The 27075-nt window shown below is 38.3% G+C and overlaps 1 protein-coding gene across 15 annotated transcripts in view; it reads left to right on the top strand.

Moving 5' to 3' along the window:
• The first annotated feature begins 1148 nt into the window (after positions 1-1148).
• Positions 1149-27075, top strand: part of FN1 (fibronectin 1) — a 67276-nt gene continuing 41349 nt past the window's right edge. For all 15 annotated transcript variants that reach the window (XM_019727039.3, XM_019727037.3, XM_074312881.2 and 12 more), the window contains exons 1-16: positions 1149-1550; positions 2531-2659; positions 3535-3672; positions 4994-5125; positions 6084-6221; positions 8408-8566; positions 11268-11459; positions 12237-12416; positions 13046-13222; positions 14327-14479; positions 15771-15899; positions 16909-17052; positions 22977-23098; positions 25458-25638; positions 25833-26009; positions 26867-26995. In XM_019727039.3, the coding sequence (XP_019582598.3) occupies positions 1409-1550; positions 2531-2659; positions 3535-3672; positions 4994-5125; positions 6084-6221; positions 8408-8566; positions 11268-11459; positions 12237-12416; positions 13046-13222; positions 14327-14479; positions 15771-15899; positions 16909-17052; positions 22977-23098; positions 25458-25638; positions 25833-26009; positions 26867-26995 (2422 nt within the window). In that variant the 5' untranslated portion in view covers positions 1149-1408. The remainder of the gene's footprint in view (positions 1551-2530; positions 2660-3534; positions 3673-4993; positions 5126-6083; positions 6222-8407; positions 8567-11267; positions 11460-12236; positions 12417-13045; positions 13223-14326; positions 14480-15770; positions 15900-16908; positions 17053-22976; positions 23099-25457; positions 25639-25832; positions 26010-26866; positions 26996-27075) is intronic.

Genomic DNA, 27075 nt, shown 5'->3' with positions numbered 1-27075 from the left:
TTAAAAAAAAAAAAAAATTGGCGGCGGGGTTGAGGGAAGGGAATTCTGTGATGTAACTGACGGCCACAAGAAAGAAAATGCCAAATAATAGCAAGGAAGGGGATGGAGAAGGCAAAACTGGAAATGGTCTGGTCTTAGGTTTCAGCGACTCCAACAAGATCTCTGCTTTGTGTTAACGGGTACGGTGAACATGAGCAGCGGCACGAAGATCTCCAGAGACGGTCCAACTTTCCAGTTTTCAGGTCCATCACGACTGATTGCACTTTCAGTGGAAACGGGCACCCCATACCCCGGAAAGGAAGGCTTTGCTGCACATTAAAAAAAAAAAAAAAGCAAAACTGCTTTTTCCTTTCCGAAGAAACCTCGTTCTCTGAATTTCCCCTAGTTCCGCCAGGCGCCCCGCGGAACTCCTGGCACTTAATAGAAGCTCATTAAAGGATTGCTTTCCCCCTCTGCTCCACAGCTAGCACTTCCTCAGCACCCGGCAGGTATAGCGTTTGCAAGAGGACAGGAAGCTATGAAGGCAAAGAAACTGAGTCCCAAGTCGGTGCACAGGAGACTAACGAAAGGGAACAGGAGAAGGCTAGCCCCGCCCTGGGACTGCAAAGTCTACATTCCTACAGTTGCAAGGTGGTGGCTACTTTATGGCTTTTTTCCTTCCCCCAAAATACACTCCAGAGAGCAGAGATTTTTTTTTTCAGAGATGATGAAATGTCCTCCCCCCCCACCCCCCCACCCCCGCCCCACAATAAGAAAGAAAGGGGAAGCGGCAGGAGGGGGAAAGGAGGCCTTGCAACCCCTTCGCTCCACAAAACTCCAGCCCCTCCCTTTCCTCCCTCTCTACCCTTTTCCAGCCGCTTCCCATCCCTCCCCCTCAGCCCTAAAAAAGTTGGACGACCGCAAAGGAAACCGAAAAAAAGTTCTCTAGCCCCAATCCTGGCGGGCGATCAGCATCTCTTTTGTTCGCGGCGAACCCACAGTCCCCCTTACGTCACCCGGAGCCCCAGCCAATCGGGTCGCAGTCGGCGGCGGCGGCGGCGAGAGGAGGGTGGGGGGAGTCGGGCCGATCCCTCCTCCCCGACGCCCTGGGCCTCGCGGGGGGCGGGAGGGGACCGTCCCATATAAACCCGAGCTGTCCGGGCTCGGCCGCCCGCGCCGGCTGCGCTGTACCGTGGGAGGAGAGGGAACCCCAGGCGCGAGCCGGGACTTGCAGCCACTACTTCTCTTTCGTCCTTTCCTTCCCCTCTGTCCCTCTACCCTTCCCTTTCCCCACCCTCTGACCCCTACCTTCGTTGAGGCTTCAACCCAGGAGGCACTGGAAGGGACTCCTCCCGCAGGTTGCGAAGGGAACCAAACTTGGTGGCAACTTGCCTCCTGGTGAGGGCATCTCTCCCCGCACGGTCTCAAGATGCTCGGGGGTCCGGGCCCCGGGTTGCTGCTGCTGGGCGTCCTGTCCCTGGGGATAGCGGAGCCTGGAGCCTGGAGGAGCAAGAGGCAGTCTCAGCAAATCATTCAGCCCCAGTCCCCGTTGGCTGTCAGCCAAAGCAAGCGTGAGTATTGACCGCCGGGCTGAAACAAGCTGTTGCAGGGATGCGACCATAAAGCCAACCAAAGTTGTGGCTGAAGTTTTGCGCGCGCGCGCGTGTGTGTGGAGCGTGTGCACGCCTGAATGGGAGAAACCGGCTGTGGACACAAAAGGGTCTTGGTTTGAGAAGGCTGGTTCTGAGCGCCTAGGACAAGATAATACACTGGAGGATAGGGGCTCTGCGATGTCCTGCTGTGCTCTTAACAACTCTTCATTCAGGTCGTCCTCCTGTGGGTTCATTGAAACTTGTCTTTATAGAGAAAAAGAACGTGCACTTTTAAATTTTCAGTTGGGCTTAGTGTGGTCCTTCCTATTTTTTGTGGTACTAAGTAACTGGTTAAATATTTTCAAAATGGGGGTAGGAAGAAGGTGGCTCCATAGCTATGTTGCTCTTTACTAACTCGAAAGAGGTGATTTAGTTCAGATGGCCTTGGGGCCCTTCAGGCCTTTCAGGACATTTCTCCAAGAACCCAGATCGGAATTTGTCTTGCAGTTTTCCAAAGACACACCCTCCCTTTGCCTTGGCTAAAGGAAGCAGCTTAAAGTTGCCCTCTTGACTTATTTCCCCAGCAGAGCATTGATTGAAGTTCCTTGCTTATTTTAAAATGTAATTCCAGTTATCTGTTCTTCAAAATGTTTCCACTGCTTTGATGTAGACCCCTGGCCAGATGGAAATGACATCATTGGATAACATTTAGCTAAGTTAAAAGAAAGGGGAAAAAAGAATACCTAAATATATACATGTATAAATTGTGGTTAACTCTCTAGCTAGTTTCTATAGCTACATTTTAGTGGACTGTTGCTTTCAATTTTCCTAGTGCTCTGACGATTAACTTATTTTTCTGTATTTGTTGCTTAGGCTCATCAATTTAGTTGTGCACGAAAATTCTATAATTTGGGAAAAGGGGCAATGCAAATGTAATGTTTCCGTTCAATTGTTTACAGCTGGTTGTTTTGACAATGGGAATCACTATCAGATAAACCAACAATGGGAACGCACCTACCTGGGCAACACCTTGGTTTGTACCTGTTATGGAGGGAGCCGCGGCTTTAACTGTGAGAGTAAACCTGAAGGTAAGTGGTAGGGAGCCTGGTAGTTAGCATCTTGTAATAGATGGAAAAGTGGTGCTTGTTAATTAAACTTAGCATTAGTAGTAAAAATATATACACCATTTTCCAATAGAATGAGCCGTCATTTCCTCTTTAAAACGCTAATAACTGCTTTCTTCTCTAAAACAAAAGGACAAATGTATCCCCAAGTCGTTCTTTCTTGTTTTACTCTCCCAAAGGTTTTGATGAGAAAATGAAAGATTTTCCAAAAACACTTGCATATAAATTTTAATTAATTAGAAAGTAATTGCAAATCTTAAACTGTAAGATTATGGGCCAGAAAACACTTCAGGCCCTGTATTGTAAAATGAATTTTTTGTTTTACACAAAACCACTTCAAAGTTCTCATTCCTTTGTAACCATCGATATGTGTCTTATATATTATAGCAACTTCTACAGAGAAGCACAGATGAGGCTAAAATGGAAACAGTAGGATTAACAAGTGACTGTGCTGGTGGGGGTGGGGCTCGTCAAATTGTTTGCTTTTTATGTGGACCTTGGTTTGTCTCTCTGAGTCAGAGATATGAATCTGAAGCCTTCCTTCACACATCTGGCTGATCCTAATGGAGTGCTTCATGTGGCTTTGTCTTAAGGGCCTGAGAATCCTTTACAATAGAAATTAATTTACAGAAAATTAGAGAACTTGTCAGAGTTCAAAAAAGCTGAGGTTTTATTGGCATCTACGATAAAATCTAGGTCTCCCACTTCAATTTTTAAAACTTCCTGTTGTCCTGTGCTACTCATAGAATGGAAAAGTGAGTTTTCCTTCGAATGAGTTAATGGGATAGAAAAGCTTTTACCATATGTGAGGCTCACGTGGACTTTCCTTCTCCTCTCAGCCGAAGAGACTTGCTTTGACAAGTACACTGGGAACACTTACCGGGTGGGCGACACGTACGAGCGCCCTAAAGACTCCATGATCTGGGACTGTACCTGCATTGGGGCTGGGCGAAGGAGAATAAGCTGCACCATTGCAAGTAAGAAAGACATTCTGTAAAATGATGGTAAAATATCATACATGTGAATTTCTCCATTGCTGTCGCCGTCACTTTCTGTTATCCATGATCGGATATTCCTAACTTGGGGATTTACCCCAGGTGACTAGCTACTCTCATGTGGTCACCCAACTGGTTCCTGTGCTTCTGGAAGATGGTGCTGAGCACAGGTAGAATCAGTGTTTAGTCTGTGTGGGTTTAAGAGTGTGTCTGTCTGTGTAGACATAGGGTAATCAAAGTGGATCTCCTAGGTTCCATTCCAGTAAGACATATGTGCTTAGAGGCATCTTCGAGCCAGACAGATCATGTGATTATCTGCAGTAACTGGGAAGATGGTCAAGAAGAGCGAATTAGCCATTGCACAGACTGCTCTGCTTGTTTGCAATGCGGACAACTCTTGCATCCCACAGAAATAGTCTGGTTTCTTTGTGACCAATAGTTTATACCCACGAAGCGGATCTCTCTATTCCCAGGGAGAATATGAAATGATTAGTCTAATAATGTTTCCAGAGTACTTTGGGGACTGGGTTGATTCATGAATCCTAGTGTAGCTCAGGCACTCTTTCCAGTATGATTCACTGTGTTACCAATAGATTCTATTAATATAGCATTTATTGTTATTTTTTAAATCCATCCTTTAAGGATAAGTCACTTTAAAGGCTTCTATTCAAAAGAACACGTCAGTCGCTTGTGAATAGGCGCAATCAGCCTTCCCCATACTTGATGCCGGGGTTTATCCAAGTTTATTGGCAAATCTTAAGTCAGTGGTCCATAGTATTTACAATCTAGTGGACAGTTTAGCCTTTGGATGTGTCATTGTGTTTAACAGCCTAGAAAAGTACCCAGATTTCCACACTTGATATGTGTACATCTATTGCTTTCTGCCGAAATGACATTTCTAACCTAGGATAAAATATAGACTCTCCACACTCCTGAAAGCGGAAATACTATATGTGATATGGCTTTTTCACTGAATTAGTCTCAGGCTTAACCTACTATGTACAAGTGGAGGCCATGCCTACCAACCTTACTTTTCTGCTTTAGGACCCAATTTCCTGTAATCCCTCTGGGGAACCAGGATTTATGACCTTTTTCTTTGCCATTCAATTTTCTCTGTGGTTTCCCATTGTGCTTAAACAAAACATTTAGTCAAGTGACCCCAAGTGACCAGAACTGTTTTCTGTGACTTTACTTTGGCTAACCTAAGTACCTTATTCTTTACTTAAAAATAAATAAATAAATAAATAAATAAATAAAAAATATTTCCTGTCCCACTTTAACATTCACTTTTTATCTTGAACAGACCGCTGCCACGAAGGGGGTCAGTCCTACAAGATTGGCGACACTTGGAGGAGACCACATGAGACTGGTGGTTACATGTTAGAGTGTGTGTGTCTTGGTAATGGGAAAGGAGAATGGACCTGCAAGCCCATAGGTGGGTGACTCTTAGGGATGCATAAGGGGTGGGAATGCAGTCAAAGGTGGGATTGAACCAAAATCTGCATGGACAAGAGATCTGAATTCCAATTCAAAAAATAATGAAATGGGAATTTTATTTTAAATAATGATATGTTTTATAATCCATAGTCTTAAGGAATCAGTTCAGAAAGTACTCACTTTGTATAAAGTCTTAATTTTGTTTCAGAAGCACAAGATAGAGTCGAAAGATTTAGGAGAACTCATTTCTTTTGTCTAAAATCTGATCTCAGATTTTTCCTTGGTCAAGACAGACGTTATTTAAAAGAAAAAAAAATATGATACTTTTGACTTTTTTTATTGGTACACACTGGACTGAAACACAAAATTGTGAGTGCTCTGTCAAACCTTAATAAGTTTTTTTTTCTTTTTTAAATAAAAATTGTTGAGTTTTGTTTGGTCTCAATCCTCAATTGAACTCTACAGATAGAAATCTAAAAGTTTCTGGTTATCAATTTTACTCTATTTCTTGTTCTCCAATTGAGAAGCTTTTATTTTGCTTTGTATTGTATTTGTTTTTACAGAAATCCAATTTTTAAATGCTTTCCTGTCATTTTTTTTAGGCATTTATAATTGGTTATTCATAATTAGATTGGAGTTTTGCATAGTCTCCCACAGACTGGATACATACATAGATCTTCACTTAAAATACTGGTGTGAAGAAGAATGGTGCTAGCTGAAACTACACAGTCCATGTACTTATTAGGGGAACAGAATTTCTGCCTGCCAACTCGACTTGAGCTTTCTTTCTCTTTGGTTACTTACAGTGTGCTTAGTTACAGGGCATGCCTTTCTTTTTGAACAGAGTACCACTTAAAAACATGTGGCTGGATTTTTGGTTACACAATACGCTTTAAATTATAGGGAGGCTGCACAATTTAAAGTAACCCCTTTTTTTCCTCCACATTTTCCTACAGCTGAGAAATGTTTTGATCATGCTGCTGGGACTTCCTACGTTGTTGGGGAAACCTGGGAAAAGCCCTATCAAGGGTGGATGATGGTGGACTGTACTTGTCTGGGAGAAGGCAGTGGACGTATCACCTGTACCTCTAGAAGTATGTTTTAGGTCTTTCTGTTAAAATGAGTCCAGGTATTGTTTTCTGAATTCCTCAGTGTAATGTGATGTCACTTAGAACACCCCCAATACACCAACGTGCTTTGGTAACTTTTGGATTTCAACAAGAAGTCCATAACCAACTGGTGATGCTTCTTCAAAGAAGACTAAATTAAAACAAAACAAAACAAAAACTTAGTTCAATAAGGACTTAGACCATCAGCTACTAAGAAAAAACCTTAACATCCATTTAAATGCTAACCAGACTATGGACATGAAGATTAGTTGCAAATGCTTATCTAAATCATTGCTGAAACATTTTCCCAAGTATTAAGAACAAAGATCATTAAAATAACATGCAAATGAATCTTTGGCCATGTGGGTACTATTGGCATAAATTGGAGCAAAGCTCTAAAGTTTTAGGTTTCCTTTCACATTTCAAATTTAAATAAGATATACACATAAGCAACACTGATGAAAATAAAAAGTAATTATCCCATTGGTTAAAATTATGCGTCTATACTAGGGTTAAGGAGAGCATCTCTTACCCAAAGCTCCGAAATAGGCTTATTAGTCCTGTAAAGAAGCTGGTCCTAAGGCCCTGAGATTGCCCTGAGGCCTTCCTTCTTTGTCGCCTTAGAGGTTCAAGACTTCTTTCTTTGAAACTTCAAACTAACAGCAACCATAGAGTTTGTTGAAGCAAAATAGCCATTAGCTATTAGTGTTATAAATAAATTTAAAGTCAAATCTAAATATTTTCTTGCCTAAAATATTTAACCATCTTAAAATGTTTATCATCCAAATGTGAACTCTTTGCTAACAAAAAAACGAAAATCTCTCATGGAAAGTGATAACAATTCTGACCAAATCTTTCCCAGAAACAAGCTGGCTCATTAGATCTTATGCTTTTAACGTGTTATGATCATCAGACTTGCAAGACCTTGTTAGCAGTGTTTTAATTTAAGACAAATTAGGTGTCTGACTCAGACTCTTATCTATTATTTAAAACTCTTCCAACAGCAAGTTGGGAAAAGTTTCTCAAAGGAAAGTCATTTATTTTATAAAATTTTGTAAGTCCCTACTTTGTACAAGATGGTATAGGGATGCAAAAGTGAATTGGACGTCAGCCCTGTCTTCAAAGAGCACTTAGTAAGTAGGTCAGGGAGAAGAAAAAGGTTTTTATATTCATCTTCTACAAAGCTCAATATTAAGGACTGTGAAACAAATACTGAAAATAGTGCTATGAAGGTTCAGGGGAAGATAATACTTTTAGCTGGGGATTTGGAAAAAAGCAGTAACCCATCATGGGATATTTATTCAAACCTCCATTCTGATGTCAGGTGAGTGTGGGTGTGTATTTAGGTGCATTTACATCAGCTGTCTATTTTTTTCTTACCCAAAGCAGTGATTTTCTGATTCACAAATCAAATCTGCCACACTCACATTGTGGCTTATGTTCAAAGCCATATTATAATTGAAACAATATATTTGCCAGATAATTGAAAACATAGACTATTCGTGATCTAGTTATAAATTATAATTTCACTTTAATAATCCCACTTTTCCATTGGAGAGTTAACACTGAGTAATTCAAAAGAGGTCGTTTTTGGTAGTGATTTCAAACAGGTGCGTGTAGGAGGAAGAAGAGACCATTTTAGTCAAAGAAGTTGGTTGTCTCCTGTATTTTTCACATAACTAGTGAAGAAAGAGATGCAGCTACCTTTTCACAGCTTCTTTGGGGCAATTGCGGTTGACCTTTTGAAACCTACTTGCCTCTTTTTTGTTTCTAGTTTTCTATAGAAAGTCCTCTATTGAAAGGCAGGTCATATACAGTAATTACTGGGAGAGCCTGAGAAGGAAAGAGAAGGGAGATAGAAAGCCAGAGAATAAATTTGGTCAAAGGAGCAATGTGAAAACTATACAAAGAAAAAATGAATGAAAGATGACAGAAAAGTATTTTGGCAAACAGAGAAGGGGAACTAGACTGAATCATGCAGCTTTCTTTCCGCTGTAGCAAATGTAATCCCATTTTTGGGAAGTTTAACGTGTGTGGCACCACAGCTGAATATAAACATATTACCAAAAAATAGCTTGCCAAGCTTTACTAGATTCTTGCTTTAGGTTTGAATTGAGTGTTTGACAAACTTGACCTGGTTTACATATTTAAATTACTCCTTTCAAACACAGATAGATGCAACGATCAAGACACTAGGACATCCTACAGAATTGGAGATACCTGGAGCAAGAAGGATAATCGCGGGAACCTGCTCCAGTGCCTCTGCACAGGCAATGGCAGAGGGGAGTGGAAGTGTGAAAGGCACGCATCTCTGCAGACCACATCCACAGGTGAGGCGCAGCAGGGGCGGGCTAGAAACGGGACAATGTTCCCAAAAATATTTCTGCAAATCCATCTTTCCCCTGACATGCCATTTAAGGATGATTTGTAATGTTTCGGCTAGTAAGCTGAGTGTCATGCGGGAGACCCTGCTCGCTGCGCCATTTGTCGTGCGGGGCGGCCTGCTGGGTCTCTGCTCCCGCTCCCCACACAAGAACGCAGGATATGGTGAGGCCGAAAAGGAACACCCACGGAGCCATAGGTAGGGGAGTCATACCACTATATTCTCTCTGGCGGCACTATACTCTCACTGGAGGCTGGATCCACACTGTCCGCAAACCGCCATCCACACTTGCCAGCCCAGCCGCCATCTTCTTGCTAGCCCCCATTCTTCCTCTCTCTCCTCTCTCCTCCTCGTAGCCACAGCAGTTATATTGTGGCCAATGGCTCACTGGTTACAGCTGACGGCCAACTAGCCACAGCTGATGGCCATGCAATCACAGTTGGCCATTTACTACCTGAGCCAGCACCTGTCTATGTGAGGCCGAGAGCCTGGAAACTACTCTCTGGGGCTCCGCCCCCACACTGAGTTCTTTTACAGATTGTTAGTTGTTAAAACTTTATTTAATGTTAAGTTTTAAATTTATATAAAAATGAAACAAAAATGGATCTTAGGGAAAAAAAGCAGTTTTAGCCCCAAGAGGTCAAATTGATGTTTAAAAAAATGCTAATATCATAAAACCTACATAACATATATATATATATATCATAAAATGTACATAATTTATGTATAGATAGATATAGGTCTATCTATATATGTACCTATATAGCTACACACATACATACATGTGTATATACATTTTATATGTCTAAAGTGCATTTTAATGGAAACGAGAGTTGGGATGAGTTATATGACTACTTGATTCTTCTAGAAAAGAGGAAAAAAGTACATTTGTTCTTTTTTCAGAATGGAATATTTTTCTTTGTACTGACATTCAGCTCTTTTTGTAGAAAACAATCCTTTTTGTATGGTTTTCATGCTCTAGCAAACTTAGTTGCATTCCATAAAATAAAGCACAATCATTTTCTTCATGTATTGGCATTCGCAATTTGAGAAATTCACTGGGGGCCTAGAGGTGGGAATGAATGGCACAGTATCCATTCTTTTAAAGGGAAGTTTTAATTATTTCTGATATAAGAGAAAGGTCTTTGCATTGTAGCCTCTTTGGTCAGAATCAGAAGAAAGAAATATGGCAGTCAAGGAAGGGTGTGTACTTCTGTTATTATTCTTAATATGTTTTGATTAAGTTTTCACTACGTGATGTGCCAGCATTGCTGCTTAGCCTCTTAGCAATCAGTCGTTTAGCTAAAAATATTAATTACTTGCTTGGATTTTTCTCTTCTTGATGAGTTTTTATCTTGCTCTGAGCACTTACAAATGTAAGCAAGATTAGATTTCATAATATTTTTGAGTTATTTGATTATTATTATCAGTAAAATTACTGCTAACCCAAAAAAGAAGCAATTATGAATGTCAAGCTACTGAAATAGTTTAAAGAGGTGGTCTGCATTAAATGGGGTAAGAATTAAATAAATGTTACCTATTTTTATTACTATTACTAATATTACACTGAAAAGTTTCCTTATTCAAAAAAGTCTGAGAAACCCTGGATTAAACAAAGTAGAATCTACATTTACAGGATCTTTATGTTCATTTGCATTCTGACTTCTCCCAGGTGGGCTGTATGAATGCAGACGCCTTATTTCCCCAATATGTGTGATCTTGGGAACCATTGTCTGTGAAGTATCTTGGGGTTCTAGTGTCCAGCATCATTTAGGGAGATGCTGAATTCAGTTTGCCAGTCGTTCTAGCGTCAGTTCTGACTCTACCCTGCTGTGGGCCTGGCTTTCAGAACAGATTTCCAAAGTTTGAAGAAAACAGTGTCACCATCTGTAGTCTTACCTTGAAAGGAAAGGGGTTTTAAGAAGATTGCCTGGTTTTAGAAAAAAATACAACAGATTCACAAATAATCCTGAGGACAAACAAAATGTAGAAGGAGGGGCAACTTTTTGAGAATCCAGGATGGCTGCCCAGGGCACCCTCTGATGATCCCAGAGTTACACAGATGGCAAGAGGTCTGCTACAGAATGGCAGGGACTTCTCAAAACAAGGTCAGGAAGAGAAATGCCCAGATATATTGGGCTTCTGGAAGCTACTAAGAGAGGAAAGAGGAGGTGGTTCATTCCAGGTGAAGAGAAAAGCATGAGGTTAGTACAGGGTACATACAGGAATGATGAGCAGCTGAGTGAGAGCAAGGCATAGAGCAAGAAAGGAAGCGGTTAGAAGTGAGCTGGACTGAAGGTAAATGTGAAGGATTGTGAAGGCACGGACCATGAGCTTCCTGGATTGAGTAAGGAGTTGTTGAAGGTATCTGCTCTGTTGAGTGGAGGAATAATGTCTGTGATTTTAAAACATAATCCCGGAAGCTCCAGATGAGCTGGAAGATGGAGACTATTTGGTAGACTTTGTGGATTATTTCGTAGGCTGAATGCCAAAACGAATGCAGAATGGGAGGGGCGTTTCTTTCCAGTTCCAGGTGAGTAACCATATGGATTTTAGAATGATCTGTAGGGCACCCTAAAGATCCTGACTTCAGGAAATAATTATTTTCTCTTGCCCAACTTTGTGACTTTCCTTTCTCATGCCCTTAGGATCTGGCACCATCACAGATGTCCGAATGGCCATTTACCAGCCCCAGCCTCACCCCCAGCCTGCCCCATACGGTCACTGTGTCACAGACAGTGGTGTCATTTATTCAGTGGGGATGCAGTGGCTGAAGACACAAGGAAATAAGCAGATGCTTTGCACTTGCTTGGGCAATGGAGTCACCTGCCAAGAGACAGGTCTGCATTATCTTTTCAAAAAATAGTACTGATAACTTTTTTAAAATTAGGTTTTGAAAGTCAATATATTCATTTACCCCAAAAAATGTAAAATGATTGAACAAAGAGGAAAATCTTATACTCTTACCACTTGTGATAACAGCCCGGATTAACCTTTGATATATTTTCTTTCAATCGTTTTAATCTGTCTACTTTCTTTTCTGTAGTGAGGATTAAACTGTTCTGTATTATCTTTATTTGTCTAAAATTTTGTGACAAGAGCACTGCATTCTGAGTAACTATAATCATCCATATTTTATACTCCAAATCGCAAATTTCTAGAGCCTTGTGATGTAAACTTCCTTCAACAACCTAATGCATCCTTCTTGGCTATAAAAGTAGTAGTCAGTAACTATAGCAATAATAATTGGTGCACTTGACTTTTCCCCTAGAATAACCTCCTGTATTAATTCTTATGCCACCAACAGAGTCATGCATATGTCTCCATTACCCTTTGAGCAGCATCCTTAATTAACCTGCATGAATATAGCTTTAGAAATGGAGAAACTGAGGCATGGTAGCAGAGGTGGTAACAAAGGATGTCAGTAGAGGAAACAGGTGTGGCTCTAGCCACAGAAGACCTGGCTTCCTGAGTAATGCATTTTGACTGAAATTAACCAGATAATCATCTGTATTTGCAGCATAAACTCAGTCTCTCATTTACGATATAAATATGCAGCTACCGGTGGCAGATAAATGCAGCTCTATTTACTGAGACCCTTTTGGTTATGCTTGCAGCTGTAACACAAACTTTTGGTGGCAATTCAAATGGGGAGCCATGTGTCTTACCATTCACCTACAATGGCAGGACTTTCTACTCCTGCACCACAGAAGGGCGACAGGATGGACACCTCTGGTGCAGCACGACTTCCAATTATGAGCAAGACCAGAAATATTCTTTCTGTACAGAGCATACTGGTGAGTATCCCCAGGAGGAAACACACAGCAGTGAGAAAGAACCATTTCTCACGCCTTATTTTTGTTATCCAAGCAAGCTAGCCATTAATCTTGAGGCTACGCAAAGAATACCGCTTTTCTTCAGTCTAGACTCCAGAGACATGGAGCCAACTCAAGTTAAAGATCCTTCCATGGTCCACAGTACCCTTGGGAAGTGACACCAAGGGGAAAGCCCTCCAATTCATTTATTTCTGACACATGGGGATTATGATGTAACTAAATATACTTGTATATTAAAACTAGTATGTAATCTCATGGGGCTGAAGAATACATAGGATGGATGCCTGAGTGTTTTTGCTTCTCTTCTGGTTAAAAAACTGTGTTTTATTCAATGTGACCGTTTAATTTGGGTGAGGTGAGTGGCTGGGAAAATGAGAGTGAAAATTGGATTTACATCTATTTTCAAGCTGAAGGTGAATACGCTAAAGAAGCTTAGAACTATATTATCAGACATCTTTTATTCTGACATAGATTCTGTAAATTAGCTGCAGAAACCTGGCTTTCAGAACATTTCTGTAGTAATTCCCCATTGTACATTGGAAAGCTCAGTTGTAATTTTTTTCTTCCTATCTGTGTATTGTTGTGGGCAGTTTTGGTACAAACTCGAGGTGGAAATTCCAATGGTGCCTTGTGCCACTTCCCCTTCCTGTACAACAACCACAACTACACTGACTGTACCTCGGAGGGCAGGAGAGACAACATGAAATGGTGTGGCACCACACAGAACTATGATGCTGACCAGAAGTTTGGATTCTGCCCCATGGCTGGTAAGGGGAAGCCCTTGTAGACAATCATTTATGAAGTAAGACAGAAGAGTGTCCACTTTACCCCTGCTTTACCCATTAAGACTTAATGTTGAGATAGCAAAAGCTTTATGTGAGATATATATATATATATATATATATATATATATATACACATATATATTAATTATAGAATTATTTATATAAGTTTAAAATCCCATCGATATGATTTAATGTCCAAAAATATATAAATATAATAAAGAATACTTTTAAAAATGTCTGGACATTTACATTTTGCACAGGCTTGTCTTTTGTAAAGGGCGCACAACTGAATAGCTTAAAATATTTCAAAGGTAACTGACTGCAATAGTCACAGACCTACAATATTTACACATGATTTTGGTTTAGCTGGCATAAGCGCTATCACTTATTAAATACCAAAAAGACCAATATTCTGTTTTTTGACAAGTAAAGGATCTTTTTTTTAACGGCGGGTGGGGTGGGAGGCTCTAGTTTATATGAATGTAGAGAAAGGTACCGATATCTTTTATTTATTTTCAAATTTCAAGAATGTCATAGATTGCCTTTGATTTTTCCAGTTGTAGAAACAAGAACCTGTGTGTTGTGCATTGTCAAGTAGGACTGTGAAGCAATGAAACATAAGAAGAAAACTATTTACACTTCCTTTTATTTCTCTCATTTCAACAAAAGAGAATTTTGGGCTTAAAAGGGAAATGCACTTTAGTTTACAGTTCTACCCGTAAACATAGTTTCTCTTTGAGCTAGAATAAACTAGAACTACAAAAAGTTATGGGACAATAGTCACGTCCAGAGTTCTAGAATAATGCAAACCCTTTGTGTGAATGTGTAGGTATCCTCATGGTTTAACCTCCCCTAACCCTTCCTGTAATTATTCCCTACAACATATCTCACTTTTGGACTACGTTTTTCTCTCTGGTACTCAAAACTCAACACGTCTAGAACAGCACTGACATTTCTTTGAGGCACCTAAGACTTCTTTCTAAGTGAGAGAGCTCTTAGGATAATCAAAGTGGACTGATGATGTTATATACCTTTTTAGACCTGATGATCCTTTATCAAGTACATTTCTCAACTGTCTCCAAACAGCCCATGAAGAAATCTGTACAACCAATGAAGGGGTCATGTATCGCATTGGAGATCAATGGGATAAACAGCATGACATGGGCCACATGATGAGGTGCACGTGTGTGGGGAATGGTCGCGGGGAATGGACCTGTGTCGCCTACTCCCAGCTCCGAGGTATGCTTGCTTATTCATGAAAACATGAGAGGCCAAAGGGTAAGGGAGGCAGACTTTTATGTGAAAACTTGTACTTTACCAAAAGAAGAAGAAATATGCAATGCCACTCCATCATTTTCACTGTGCTGGGTAAGTTTCACATTTTAGACAGCCAGTTAAGAAAAGCTGGCACAACAATTCTAAGATTCTGAAACATTTCCAGGATGTAAGTACTTAGGCTGAGCCAAAAAGTTGACTTCAAAGGCTAGAACACCATCATTTGATCCTTTTAGTGTTTAGTTATGCCAGTGGATTCATGTCTAGAAACGATTGGATAATTTCTGTAAAGAAAAGAGACTTTGCTATTCTAAAATCACATCCTTGCAGACCTGAATTTAAGGAGACAAAACACCTAGAGAGACCAATTTCTTTTGTTGAGATTGGTTTTTCCCCTTGGGATCCAGGTATATAATATAGGGATATTGATTTATTGGAACTATTTGAGTTTTTCTATTTCTTTGATGTGAAAAGTAAGATTTAGGTAGAACTCTGAACTAATATATAGTTCATGTAGCTAGCGTGTTGACCTTGGCCTGAACTTGTTCTTTTGTAGAGAACATTTTTGTGTGTTCAACGAGTAGACAGCAGTAATAATAATTATATGTGATGTTGCAGAGATGAAAGGGATCCTAGGTAGGCACACGGACCGACTCCTCATTTTGCAGATGAAGGAGCTGACCCAAAGAGAGAAAGCAGTATTCTCAGGATCTCTCTGTCAGAGAGTTAAGAACAGAGTTGGCATAATTTTTTTTTAACTTTACAAATGCCACAGATTTCATTTTATTTCCCAAATCCAAATATCTCTCCACCTCCACCATTTCAGAGATCTGACCATCACACCATGCTGGGTGCTATATAAATATGTTTAATCTTCCTCTAATTTATTATAACAAGCAGATATCTAAAGAGCATTATAAACTAAGCAAAAACTTTTCCAAAAGTAAGACATGTATATTCATTCAAAAATTGGTTTTCCACAAGAAGGGGTATTTTACCACATTCTTTAGGGGTAGATATTTTGACCTTTGTCATTTATTTACAAGTTTCTGAGATAGAATTGTTGTGTGTGCAATAGTTGTATTACTGACTAAGCTGTGAAAAAATATTTATTCTATGCCAGTAGAAAAGTTGTTTTCATGGGAGGTGTTGATAATTTAGTGGAAGGAACTCTGTAATTTGGAAAGCATAGCTTTTTAAAATTTCATCAGTAAAACAAAAAAGTTTTCCACCCACTCCACTGTTTCTTAAATAGATCAATGCATTGTCGACGATATCACTTATAATGTGAACGATACATTTCACAAACGTCATGAAGAGGGACACATGCTGAATTGTACCTGCTTCGGTCAGGGCCGGGGCAGATGGAAGTGCGATCCCATTGGTAAGTCGCTTTGTCTCTAGATGGATTTGGCCACTGAGAGTAGTTAGAGAGTTTCAAATAAGGAGAGCTATTTGATGTTACATGACTGAAGTTGGATCCAGACTTTGATCAGTGGCTTTCAAAGAGCTTTGCAAAGTCTTTCTTTTAATCCTGGACCAATATATAATCTTGATATTGGTAGTCATGTATTTTTGCCGAATCTGGTAACAAATGCAGATTTATTTTAATGAAATAAAATACATTCTTTGGTTCTGAATCATAAAGATAGTCCATGTCATGAGAGAGAACTTTCCTTTGCTGACTGTGCAATTACATGGGCAAACGATTTTGCCAGTAAATACCTCCCTCCAAATACTTTATTTTTCTTGGCTGCCCTTTATAATAGATCTAAGCAAATAGTGAAGGTTGAGCCTTAGACGAACTGTGTTACCAGTTTTAAGGTAATCCATTAATATTCCTTTACTGAAAGAAACAGGTTGCTCGCTAAGAAAACAAACTGATCAGATGAGTTTGTTTGACCTGAGATTGCCAACGCTGAGCAGGAAAATCCTGAGAGGTTTTCTTAGAAACTGCTCAGCAAGTATTCACAGTTAAAACCTAGTTCATTTATTTACGTGTAAAATAAAGTCCTCCAATTTTTGAAGAAGTGTTTAAAGTGATATTTTGTCCTTGCTCTTCAAATGGTAAATCGTAAATCGGTTGCATTAATATGGGTAAAATACAGTATCTCATTTATTTTTCTAAAATTAATATTCAGAATATCAATATACACTGAAATCTAAATCTTAGAATTTTTACTTAGGAATATTATTCTTTTAGAAACTAAATATTCTTCCCAATGGGTCCTTTTTTTGTTTTTTAACCACTAATTGTCCTGTGTGGTGAAAGATATGAGCAAATTATTTTTTTAACCATGTATTTGCAGTTTTCTATTAATAATGAAATGTTCTATCACACTGAAATTAAATTTGTAGTTTTAAGTCTTATCTTTTACTTGTATGTATTTTAGACCAATGCCAGGATTCAGAAACCCGAACATTTTATCAAATTGGAGACTCGTGGGAGAAGTATGTGCATAATGTCAGGTACCAGTGCTATTGCTATGGCCGTGGCATTGGAGAGTGGCATTGCCAGCCTTTACAGAGCTATCCAGGTGAGAAACTCTATTACTACAAATTGAGAACTGTAGACTGGGATATAAAAACAGGACATCAGTGTTTATTAATATTCTGATGCCTACGTGGGACTCCCCTTACTTTCCCATCCTTTCCTTACATCACTGTCTAACAATCAATCAAATTTTTGACTAAAATGATTTTCCTCTCCCCAATCAAGTAAAAGGTCTGGAAGGCTGTGAAATTGTGCCTGTCTGTAATCTGTTTCTTAACACTGTAAAACACTCCATGAGGTTAAAGCAAGTCTGGCTAATTTCGTCTCACATCCATACATGGAAATAGAAACCATGAGGTGAGCTATGCTGAGAGGAAAGGGTTGGGGTTCTATGTTACGGTTCTTAACAAAGAAGTTGGATAGAGAAATTACATGAAATAACAATATAGGGTTGTTCATTCAACATTCTACCTAGTCCCTCTTTTTGTCAAAAATTTCATTTGTTTGGTCAATTGGAGTGTGCACAAAGTATCCTGGGTCAAGTTGAGTAACATGGTCGATTCTCTGCCCAGGCAGTTCAAATACTTTCAAATGTTTATTGTTGGGTTTTTTCAGGTCACAGGACATAATACCTCACTGTAGGTGTTGTTAATTCATTTCAGAAAAAAAGATTTTGAATTTAATTTCCACTGAGTGATTAATTATAACAAAATGTGTTGAATGATTTAAGTCTAATTTTTAGGCATCAGTTATTTGAGCAACTATTGAAGTGCAAAGCCTCCTAGACTTCTGTTAACTTTAGACTTAAAACATAGCCTACATTCGGAAACAAAGAGACATTTTCAGGATGACAGGATCTGCCTGCGACAGATATTAAGATTAAGTTAATTAAGTCCCTCCATAACGTGATAAGAAATTCACTAAAAAACAAGATATGAAACAATTTGGCCAAAGCAATGTTTCCCAAGACATGGGTCCCAGCTTTGTCTATGCTTCTAAAGAGATACATGTCAAGCTTCACTCATTATTTCCTCATCTGTAAAACGGAGAGATTGAAGTCCTTCCAGAACTAACAGTCTAACAATCTGGGATCCTAATATCCACCACCCAGATATATTCTTCCTATGAACTTTAAAGAGATCTTCTCTCCCCAAGCCTCAGGCTCTTAAATTGTATTTCATGGTGAATTTGGGTATAAGAATCACTTAAAAAATTTTTTTATTTAGTAATTTTTAGGAGTCTGATTGCAGAATTACTGTTCAGAACGCATGTAACTGAGTCTTTTTTCTTTAATTATGTAATCAAAGGGTAGAAACTTCTAAAAAAATGCTTTCTCATTTCTATGTTTCTGGTTGTTATTGGTGTGGTGAGGCAATCTGTTGAAAGTGATTTCCACCTCAATGATTTAGAGAGAACGTTTTATTTCTGTCTTTTAAAATAAGCCTGTTCATGTAGCTGCTGCTGGAAGCATTTTGGTGGACATGTCAGAGATGAAGCCTAGATGGGAAGGAATCCTTCTGTGTTGGAGTTTTACATGTTGACCTTGTTTCTACTCTTTAAAAATGGTAACAGTGCAACCCCTTGAGCATGGAGGACAGGGTATTGGCATTTCCCCTCAGTGCACAGCTTATCTGTGTGCTGGTTTGCTCAATGATTCATGTCTAGCATGTGGGACTCTACGAGTGTGGGAAGAATAGAGGAACAACAGGTGACCGATAGATTGTCTCTGAGCTGTGCCCTGTTTGTTCATCCTACAGAGGACTTGGTAGAGTTGTCCAAACTAACAGAAGATAAGAGGTGTTTGGTATGTCAATAAACAACAAGGAAAGCACAGATCTCAGCAAACAAAACAGAGAAAAAAAGACTGAGTCACAAGCCCATAAATGTTTAACTTCTCCAGGGTCACCGTTATTGGAACTTATTCATTTTGATCTTATTTTAAACTGGTTTTAACATTATAGACCTTGTATCATATCTTTACTTAACTAGTTTATTGTTAGCCTGATCATATTGAAGAAGAGAGGGAGTAAAGTTTCACAATGGTGAATAATTGCTCAGTTAGGTTAATTTTAAAAGTTTTATCAACTAACTGGTATCTAAAGGATTATCAAAATTTCCAGTCTAAATAATATAAATGATGTCAGAATATTCCGATTTTCCATTGTGAAATCATATGCAGAATAAGTTAGAGAATAGTAATAATGGGAATTTAATTGACCTTACAAATAATGAACACAGTCTCTTTACTTTCTGGACAGAAATGTGCTAAATGCGTGACATCCCCGTTGCTTTTCAGTGCAGTTCCCTTAAAGGTGAGCTGTGACACAAACCTGATATTGAAAACATAGTTTCAAACCAACACTTGAAGTTTTAGAAAGAAAAGAAATTCTGTAGTTTTGCTCCTTCCCTGGAGTCAAAAATCACTGAGTCAGTCGCTTTTTGCTTTTCCCTCCCTTTATTATCCTCCTTGTGGACCTAGGAGCTTGATTAGACTTAAAAGTAGACAGTAAAGGTCATTTGTGTTGTCCAAAATTAATCTTCATAGGCATTTAACCATCATAAACTTTTAAAAATTAAAGACAATTTTTTTTTAGAGCAATTTTAGGGTCACAGCAAAATTGAAAGGACGATACAGAGATTTCCCACACATGAATTCCACACGTGCCTCTGCCTCCACACATGCACAGCCTCCCCTCTTGTCAATATGTTATGCCCCACCAGAGTGGTACATTTATTACAGTCTGAACTGACATCATTGTCATCCAAAATCCATGGTTTACATTAGGGTTCGTTCTTGGTGTTGTATATGCTATGGCATCGTAAACATTTTTCCCTCAGAATCATGATTGCCAAATTAAACAAAGCACATTCTCGTGCCAGGTCTCTATTTATTGGAGGAAATTATAACAAGATTTCTTTAAAGGATCAATATTTAAACAACCTTACACCAATTATTGTAAATATTTTAAGGACATACTGTTCCTATATTTACTGATTTACCTGGAAGAACTTTCAATATTCACATCTTTAAAATTTTGCTTCAGTGTTTTCTTTAAAAAGTTATTTATGTTTGTGAGAATCTTCATGTACAAAAGGAGGGATTCAGAGAGGGACGTGGACTTGACTTCTGCCAATTGAACACACATCCTGCCATGTTCTGTGAAATATATATTAATTTAGAATGGAAAATTGAGAATTTTATACATGAATTTTGGAATTAATTTGGCTTGGAAATACTTGTATTAAATGAATTTAAGATTGAAAGAATATTTGTTACTCTTTAACTGACTGAATTATTACCAGTGTGAAAGCAAGTATATTATTGTAGAATTTTTGTGTCTACATAGATTTCTAAGTCGTTTATTTGTTCTTCTAGAGAAAACTTTACTTTCAAAGAGAATTTAACAGCAAAGTGAATAAATTTGAAATTCAATATATTTTTTAAGGGCTTTCAGAAAACGTAAATCTGTTAATTTGATGAACTGTTTTATTAAACGTGCAAAATTTTTCTCCGCTTTACAGATTTGCAGTTAGAAACTCCTGAAAAGATTATTTTAAGGAACTTTATTTTTAATTCTAGTGAGTTGAACGTTGATTGACATTATAAAAAGACACTGTTTGGGGAAAAGATAGTGTTCTGTTCTGCAAGCATAAATTATTCACCTATTTTCATTATTATCTTGAATTGAATCTACACTATTAAGAAATTAATTCCACTTCCCTTATTTTGCTTTTTTTTTAAAAAAAGAACTACAATCGTACTTTAAATCAAGATGTGGAAATACTGAATTTAGTATATCCTGTAAAATGTCATTTCAATTGATGACTGCTTTAAAAAAATAAAGTTTTATCTCTTAATACTTTGACCACACAATGGTATGATTTTGGAGTGTATTTACTGAATAAAAATACATTTTTCCCCAATTGATAGGATGCTTAAACTGGTGAGAAGTAAAACTGAGCCTTTAATTAGTACTTTTGTGTATTTGTCTAAGAGTCTACCCTATTTAGAAATGTGTTTGTTTTACATCATATCATCTGGCCTTTGGAATGTTGTTTCCTTCTTAGGTGGTAGATTCACTCTTTTTTTTTTTTTAAGATTTTATTGGGGAAGGGGAACAGGACTTTATTGGGGAATAGTGTGTACTTCCAGGGCTTTTTTCCAAGTCAAGTTGTTGTCCTTTCAGTCTTAGTTGTGGAGGGCACAGCTGAGCTCCAGGTCCAGTTGCCATTGCTAGTTGCAGGGGCGCAGCCCAGGAGTTGAACTGGCAACCTTGTGGTTGAGAGGATGTGCTCCAACCAACTGAGCCATCTGGGAGCTCAGTGGCAGCTCAGCTCAAGGTGGCATGTTCAATCTTTAGTTTCAGGGGGCGCTGCCCACCATCCCTTGCGGGACTCAAGGAATCAAACTGGCAACCTTGTGGTTGAGAGCCCGTGCTCCAATCAACTGAGCAATCCGGGAGGCAGCTCTCAGCTCAAGATGCCATGTTCAATCTTAGTTGCAGGGGGCAAAGCCCCCCATCCCTTCTGGGACTCAAGGAGTTGAACTGGCAACCTTGTGGTTGAGAGCCTCACTGGCCCATGTGGGAATCTAACCGGCAGCCTTCGGAGTTAGGAGCACGGAGCTCTAACCACCTGAGCCACCGGGCCGGCCCGGTAGATTCACTCTTGATGAAAGCCTCCACAAACCAGAATTTGTTTCAAAGAAGCTTAACGTAATAAGTAAATGAAATTTGTAGTTTGTATTACATGATTTGTGTTATGGTAGTTTCACAATTTTGTTATAATTCTTACTTTGAAAATGGAGAAGAAAGCAAGCTAAGAGGCATATTTTTAAATGTATTTTATTTGCTACAAACGAGTTCTATTTGTACTTTTCATGTGAAGAATAATCTATCAGCTAAAAAGGGAGTTGTTGCATTGATTTCCAATGTCATTATGTAAAAGATTGATCCAGATAAATTTTATTATATTCACATTTACTCATAAGCAGAACTGTCTTTAACAATGGCCATCCATACACACTAAATTTTAAGTCAAAGTGAGTGAATACCCTCCCCATAATCAAATCTCACATTTTAAAAAAAATTATTAAATTTATTGGGGTGACATTGGTTAATAACATTATAGGTTTCAAGTGTACAATTCTATGATATATCACCTGTATATTGCATTGTGTATTCACCATCCAGAATCAGTTCTCCTTCCATCACCATATATTTGATCCCCTTTACCCTTTTCATTCCCCCCACCCCACTTTCCCTCTGGTAACCACTATACTGTTATCTGTGTCTATGAATTTTTATTTGTTTGTCTGTCTTGTTTGTTCATTTGTTTTCAGTTTTATATACCACATGTGAGTGAAATCATATGGTTCTTGACTTTTTCCATCTTACTCATTTCTCTAAGCATGATAGTCTCAAGATCCATCTATGTTGTCGCAAATGGCAGTATTTCATCTTTTCTTATGGCTGAATAATACTCCATTGTATATACCGTGTTTCCCTGAAAATAAGACCTAGCCAGACAATCAGCTCTAATGCATCTTGTGGAGCAAAAATTAATATAAGACCTGGTGTTACGTTATGTTATGTTATGTAATGTTATATTACCTGATCTTATAGTAAAATAAGACCGGGTTTTTTAATTAATATAAGATCTGATATTATGTTATGTTATATTATATTAAGGACTTGGTCTTATAGTAAAATAAAACTGGGTCTTACATTAATTTTTGCTCCAAAAAGTTGCATTAGAGCTGATGGTCTGGCTAGGTCTTATTTTCAGGGAAACACAGTATGTACCACATCTTCTTTATCTAATCATCTATTAAAGGACACTTGGGTTGTTTCCATGTCTTACCCACTGTGAATAATACTGCAATGAACATAGCGGTACATATATCTTTATGGATATGTGTTTTCAGATTTTTCAGGTAGATACAAAATCTCACATTTTCATTTTCAGGTACAACTGGTCCTGTCCAAGTAATCATCACTGAGACCCCCAGTCAGCCCAACTCTCACCCCATCCAGTGGAATGCACCAGAACCATCTCACATTTCCAAGTACATTCTCAGATGGAAACCTGTGAGTATGCCACCAGAAACTTGGACACTGAGTCTCTTGAAATTAACAAATTCTGAAAGCTTTTTTCAGAGCAAACAGATCTGATAAACTATTCGTATAACATTTATATTTGTTTAGTAATGAAACAATATATGCTCAATCAATTGTATAAATTTAGCTTTTTTGATATTTAGAAGACTTTAGTTCTTTATGTTAGATCTTCTTAGCTAAGAATTTAGAAATTATAATGCTTAAAATCATTCTTCCTCAATATGGGAAGAAAAATCTAAAGTTTTTGTATGTTTTATAACCCCATCAAAGGAAAAAAAAAATTGGCATCATTTCCATATTTTGGGGAAAAAAACAGCTATATTAATACTCTCTTTTGGCTCACTTGTTAAGTGATCGTTTCTTAAAAATCTTACTTTTGATCCTCCGAAGTTATTTAGATAGAAGGGAAAGAGATGATGACAGAGAATTATAGATGAGGAATGACAGTTTGTTTATTTAAAGAATAAACCTTGTAATTTTCTAATAAGAAAGGTCTAGAAATTGAAGAAATCATACTAAAGAGGATATTTTTCTACTAGGCTTTAGTTTCTATTATCATCTCAAATCTACCCTGCTATAGCTCCAAAATTCATGATTCATAATTTGAGAAACACTATTTTAAACACAGGAGAAAAATGTCCATTTTAAATTGCAGCTATTGAATTCTGGAAATTAAAAACAATGTAAAACAAAACAAAACATTTGAGCAACTCGTGCAGTTGTATTTAAACTCTTCAGAAAAAATTCAAGCTGTTGAAATCACTTTCACCCTCATGTTAATGTCCATAGTATATTGAATCGCCATTTGCCGAACTTTGTTATCTAGTGATATTAGTCAATGAAATCAATATATTTTTTTTCCCATCTAACACCTTTTTACCTCTCATTTTTTTTATCTCATCACCAATTCTATTTACTTTAAACTTAGCTCTGAAGTGTTATGGAAGACTACTGTAATAAAAGACATTTATAGATAAGTATAAAATGTACATTAAATTGGAAAGTCTTCAAAGAGTGGCAATAATGAATTTCTTTGAGATTTTTAACAATTAAAAAATTTCAGGTTTGTTGAGACATCTGACCTGAATCTCTTCTCCCGTTCCTAGAGACATTGTGTTATTTATAACTTACGCCTACAATTTATAACATTTACAAGTATTCAATTCTCATCAACTCACAAAAAGGTTTTTTTCAAGATTTTCCTTAATGTATGTGACCTGAGTGTTTATTTTCTACTATTTACTTCTGCTAGCTAATCATAAAAGTTCACATCAAATAAAAGACTTATCACGAAATCTGAGCTAATTGTAATGACAAATTTCAATTTTTTTCATAGTGTATTTGAGTTAAAATTTAAATTTAAAGAGCCCTAGGATCACTTTCATTTATTCCAAAAATTGAAATGGACAACTAAATATTTGAATATTGAGGGACTGGTTGATAGGATAATTTAAAAAAATCATTGAGCATTAAAAATGTATTTTGACTTACATTAGTTTAGAATAATTACAACTTAAAAGAATCTTACCTTGTCTGAAGTAAGGATATTTCTTTTCCACACATTTTATAACTATGAGTTTTGTGATCCATGACATGTTAATGAAGTTGGACAGGATGTGAAAATGTAAACTGGAAGCCAAGAAGCAAAGTTTAAGTAAACTGAAATCTCATTCTTCTGCAGTCTTGCCCAAAGTTGGCTAACCAATTTGATGGGGGGTAGTTTATATCCAAGAATGAGTCATAAATCCAGACGAGTTGAACCTTGTATGTGATGGTCCCAGGAACTGACTCATGAAGCAGTAGGATGCCTTTGACAGTTTCTGCACGGCAAGAACCTTGAATTGTATCCCACCAAGCGAGAAATAAATATATGGCTTTCCTTACTTCAAAGAGGAATATATCTCTGTTCATTGTAGAAATGAAAATATCGGGAGAGGCAAAACTTGGGTTTATCATATTATGTTGATGACATTAAATAGTCTGGCAAAAAAGGAAGGTGCCTAGCACCTGCAAAACTCTGTTTCTCCATCGATAAAATGAGGACAATAATATCATTAACTTGGAGGAGAGGGGAGATAAAGATTAAATGGAAGAATGCAAGTAAAAGAGCACGGAACTTGGTACATAATAAGCTATCAGTAACTGTTAGCTATAAAACTAATTATTACAATTAACATGCTCTGCTACGTGTCCATTTTCTGATTCCAGTTTTCCTCCATAATGAAACTGCAAAAGTCCCTAATTCTTCTTTGACGATTACACATCATCTCTGAATGTTCTTCCTTGTGAATACTTGTATGACTTTTTTTTTTCTTTTTTTAATTTTTAGAAAAATTCTCCAGGCCACTGGAAGGAAGCCACCATTCCAGGCCACTTAAACTCATACACCATTAAAGGCCTGAGGCCAAATGTGGTATATGAGGGGCAGCTCATCAGTGTCCAGCAATACGGTCAAAGAGAGGTGACCCGCTTTGACTTCACCACCACCAGCTCGAACACAGCGGTGACCAGTACGTACCCCAGCCATTTGCATGTCTGTGCCTGAGTTTCTCCGAGTTGGGCTCCCCTTAGGAAGCACTTCTCTTCACGATCCATATTTTTCCATGGATGACTCCCACATTTTTCTTTTGAATTATATTCTATAGACGATGGCAAATGTTCTTGATGACTCAAGGCTCTCTTTCTGCTTTCTGTGACTCCCTAGGCAACACTGTGACTGGAGAGACAACACCCCTTTCTCCTGTTGTGGCCACTTCCGAATCCGTGACTGAAATCACAGCCAGCAGCTTTGTGGTCTCATGGGTCTCGGCTTCAGACACTGTGTCAGGATTCCGTGTGGAATATGAGCTGAGTGAAGAGGGAGATGAACCACAGTACCTCGGTACGCTAAATGGGTTGTCGTGACAGGTTTTAGTGGTTGTTGTTGAACCTGCATAGGAGATGGCATCCAGGCAGGTGGTCTGTGAGCTTTGGAACTAGTTGTCAGCTCAGACTGAACAAACTACCCGCCAGTATGAGGAAGGAAAGTGACTGATATTTTCTACAGCTGAGCTGAGTTTTTCCCCAGCCATGCTCACATTTTCCTGGTCCCTGCTATAAGCTGCATATGTGTTTGCCCAGGCACAGGTCCATAAAACAAAAGTGTTTTCTTTATGGAAATAATTGCCAGTATATGGATTGGAGTGGAAAACATTAGCTTTGGGGGTACACAGTACTCTCATTCATGCTTTTCAAAGTCTGATGTTTAGAAGCCTTTTAAAAAACTATTGTAGAATAATCTACAGACTGAGAAGTACACAGATCGTAAATACAGAGCTCCATGGATTTTTATAAAGTGAATACACCCACATGACCAGCCCCCAGATCACGAAAAAGAACATCCCTCCCACCCTACTCCCCATCATCTCCTGCCCAGAAACACGACCCTGACTTCCAATTACTATGTTTACAATGGACTACGTAAGGACAATGCTTAAAAGAGGATTAGGTTTACAAGTCTGGGGGTGGATTACAAAAGTTATGCATCTTTAGAGAACAAATTTGGACAATGAAATAAACAGAAAGAAAAACTATCCCATTGTGCATTGATAATTATTGAGTATCCATTAGTACGTTTCCTCCTACTCTTCCCCTGTGCCTCATGAATATGTAGTTTTTAAAATAATCCTCATAGGCTGTGGAGTCATTTGTGGGGTTGGTGCGCCCTGATTAGTCATCTTTTCCTTTTTTATTTCAAAGATCTCCCAAGCACAGCCACTTCTGTGAACATCCCCGACCTGCTTCCTGGCCGAAAATACATTGTCAATGTCTATCAGATATCTGAAGAAGGAGAGCAGAGTTTGATCCTGTCTACTTCACAGACAACAGGTACATGTGTACCACATGGTGTGAAAAGAATCTTTTTCTGTAACACGGACCTATAGCAGTATTTCCTGACTGGTTTCCTC

This window comes from Rhinolophus sinicus, chromosome 17 (assembly GCF_057876585.1).
Source record: "Rhinolophus sinicus isolate RSI-liver-muscle chromosome 17, RSI-T2T, whole genome shotgun sequence".
Classification (NCBI taxonomy): Eukaryota; Metazoa; Chordata; class Mammalia; order Chiroptera; family Rhinolophidae; genus Rhinolophus; species Rhinolophus sinicus.
This window is presented reverse-complemented; position numbering and strand designations above follow the sequence as displayed.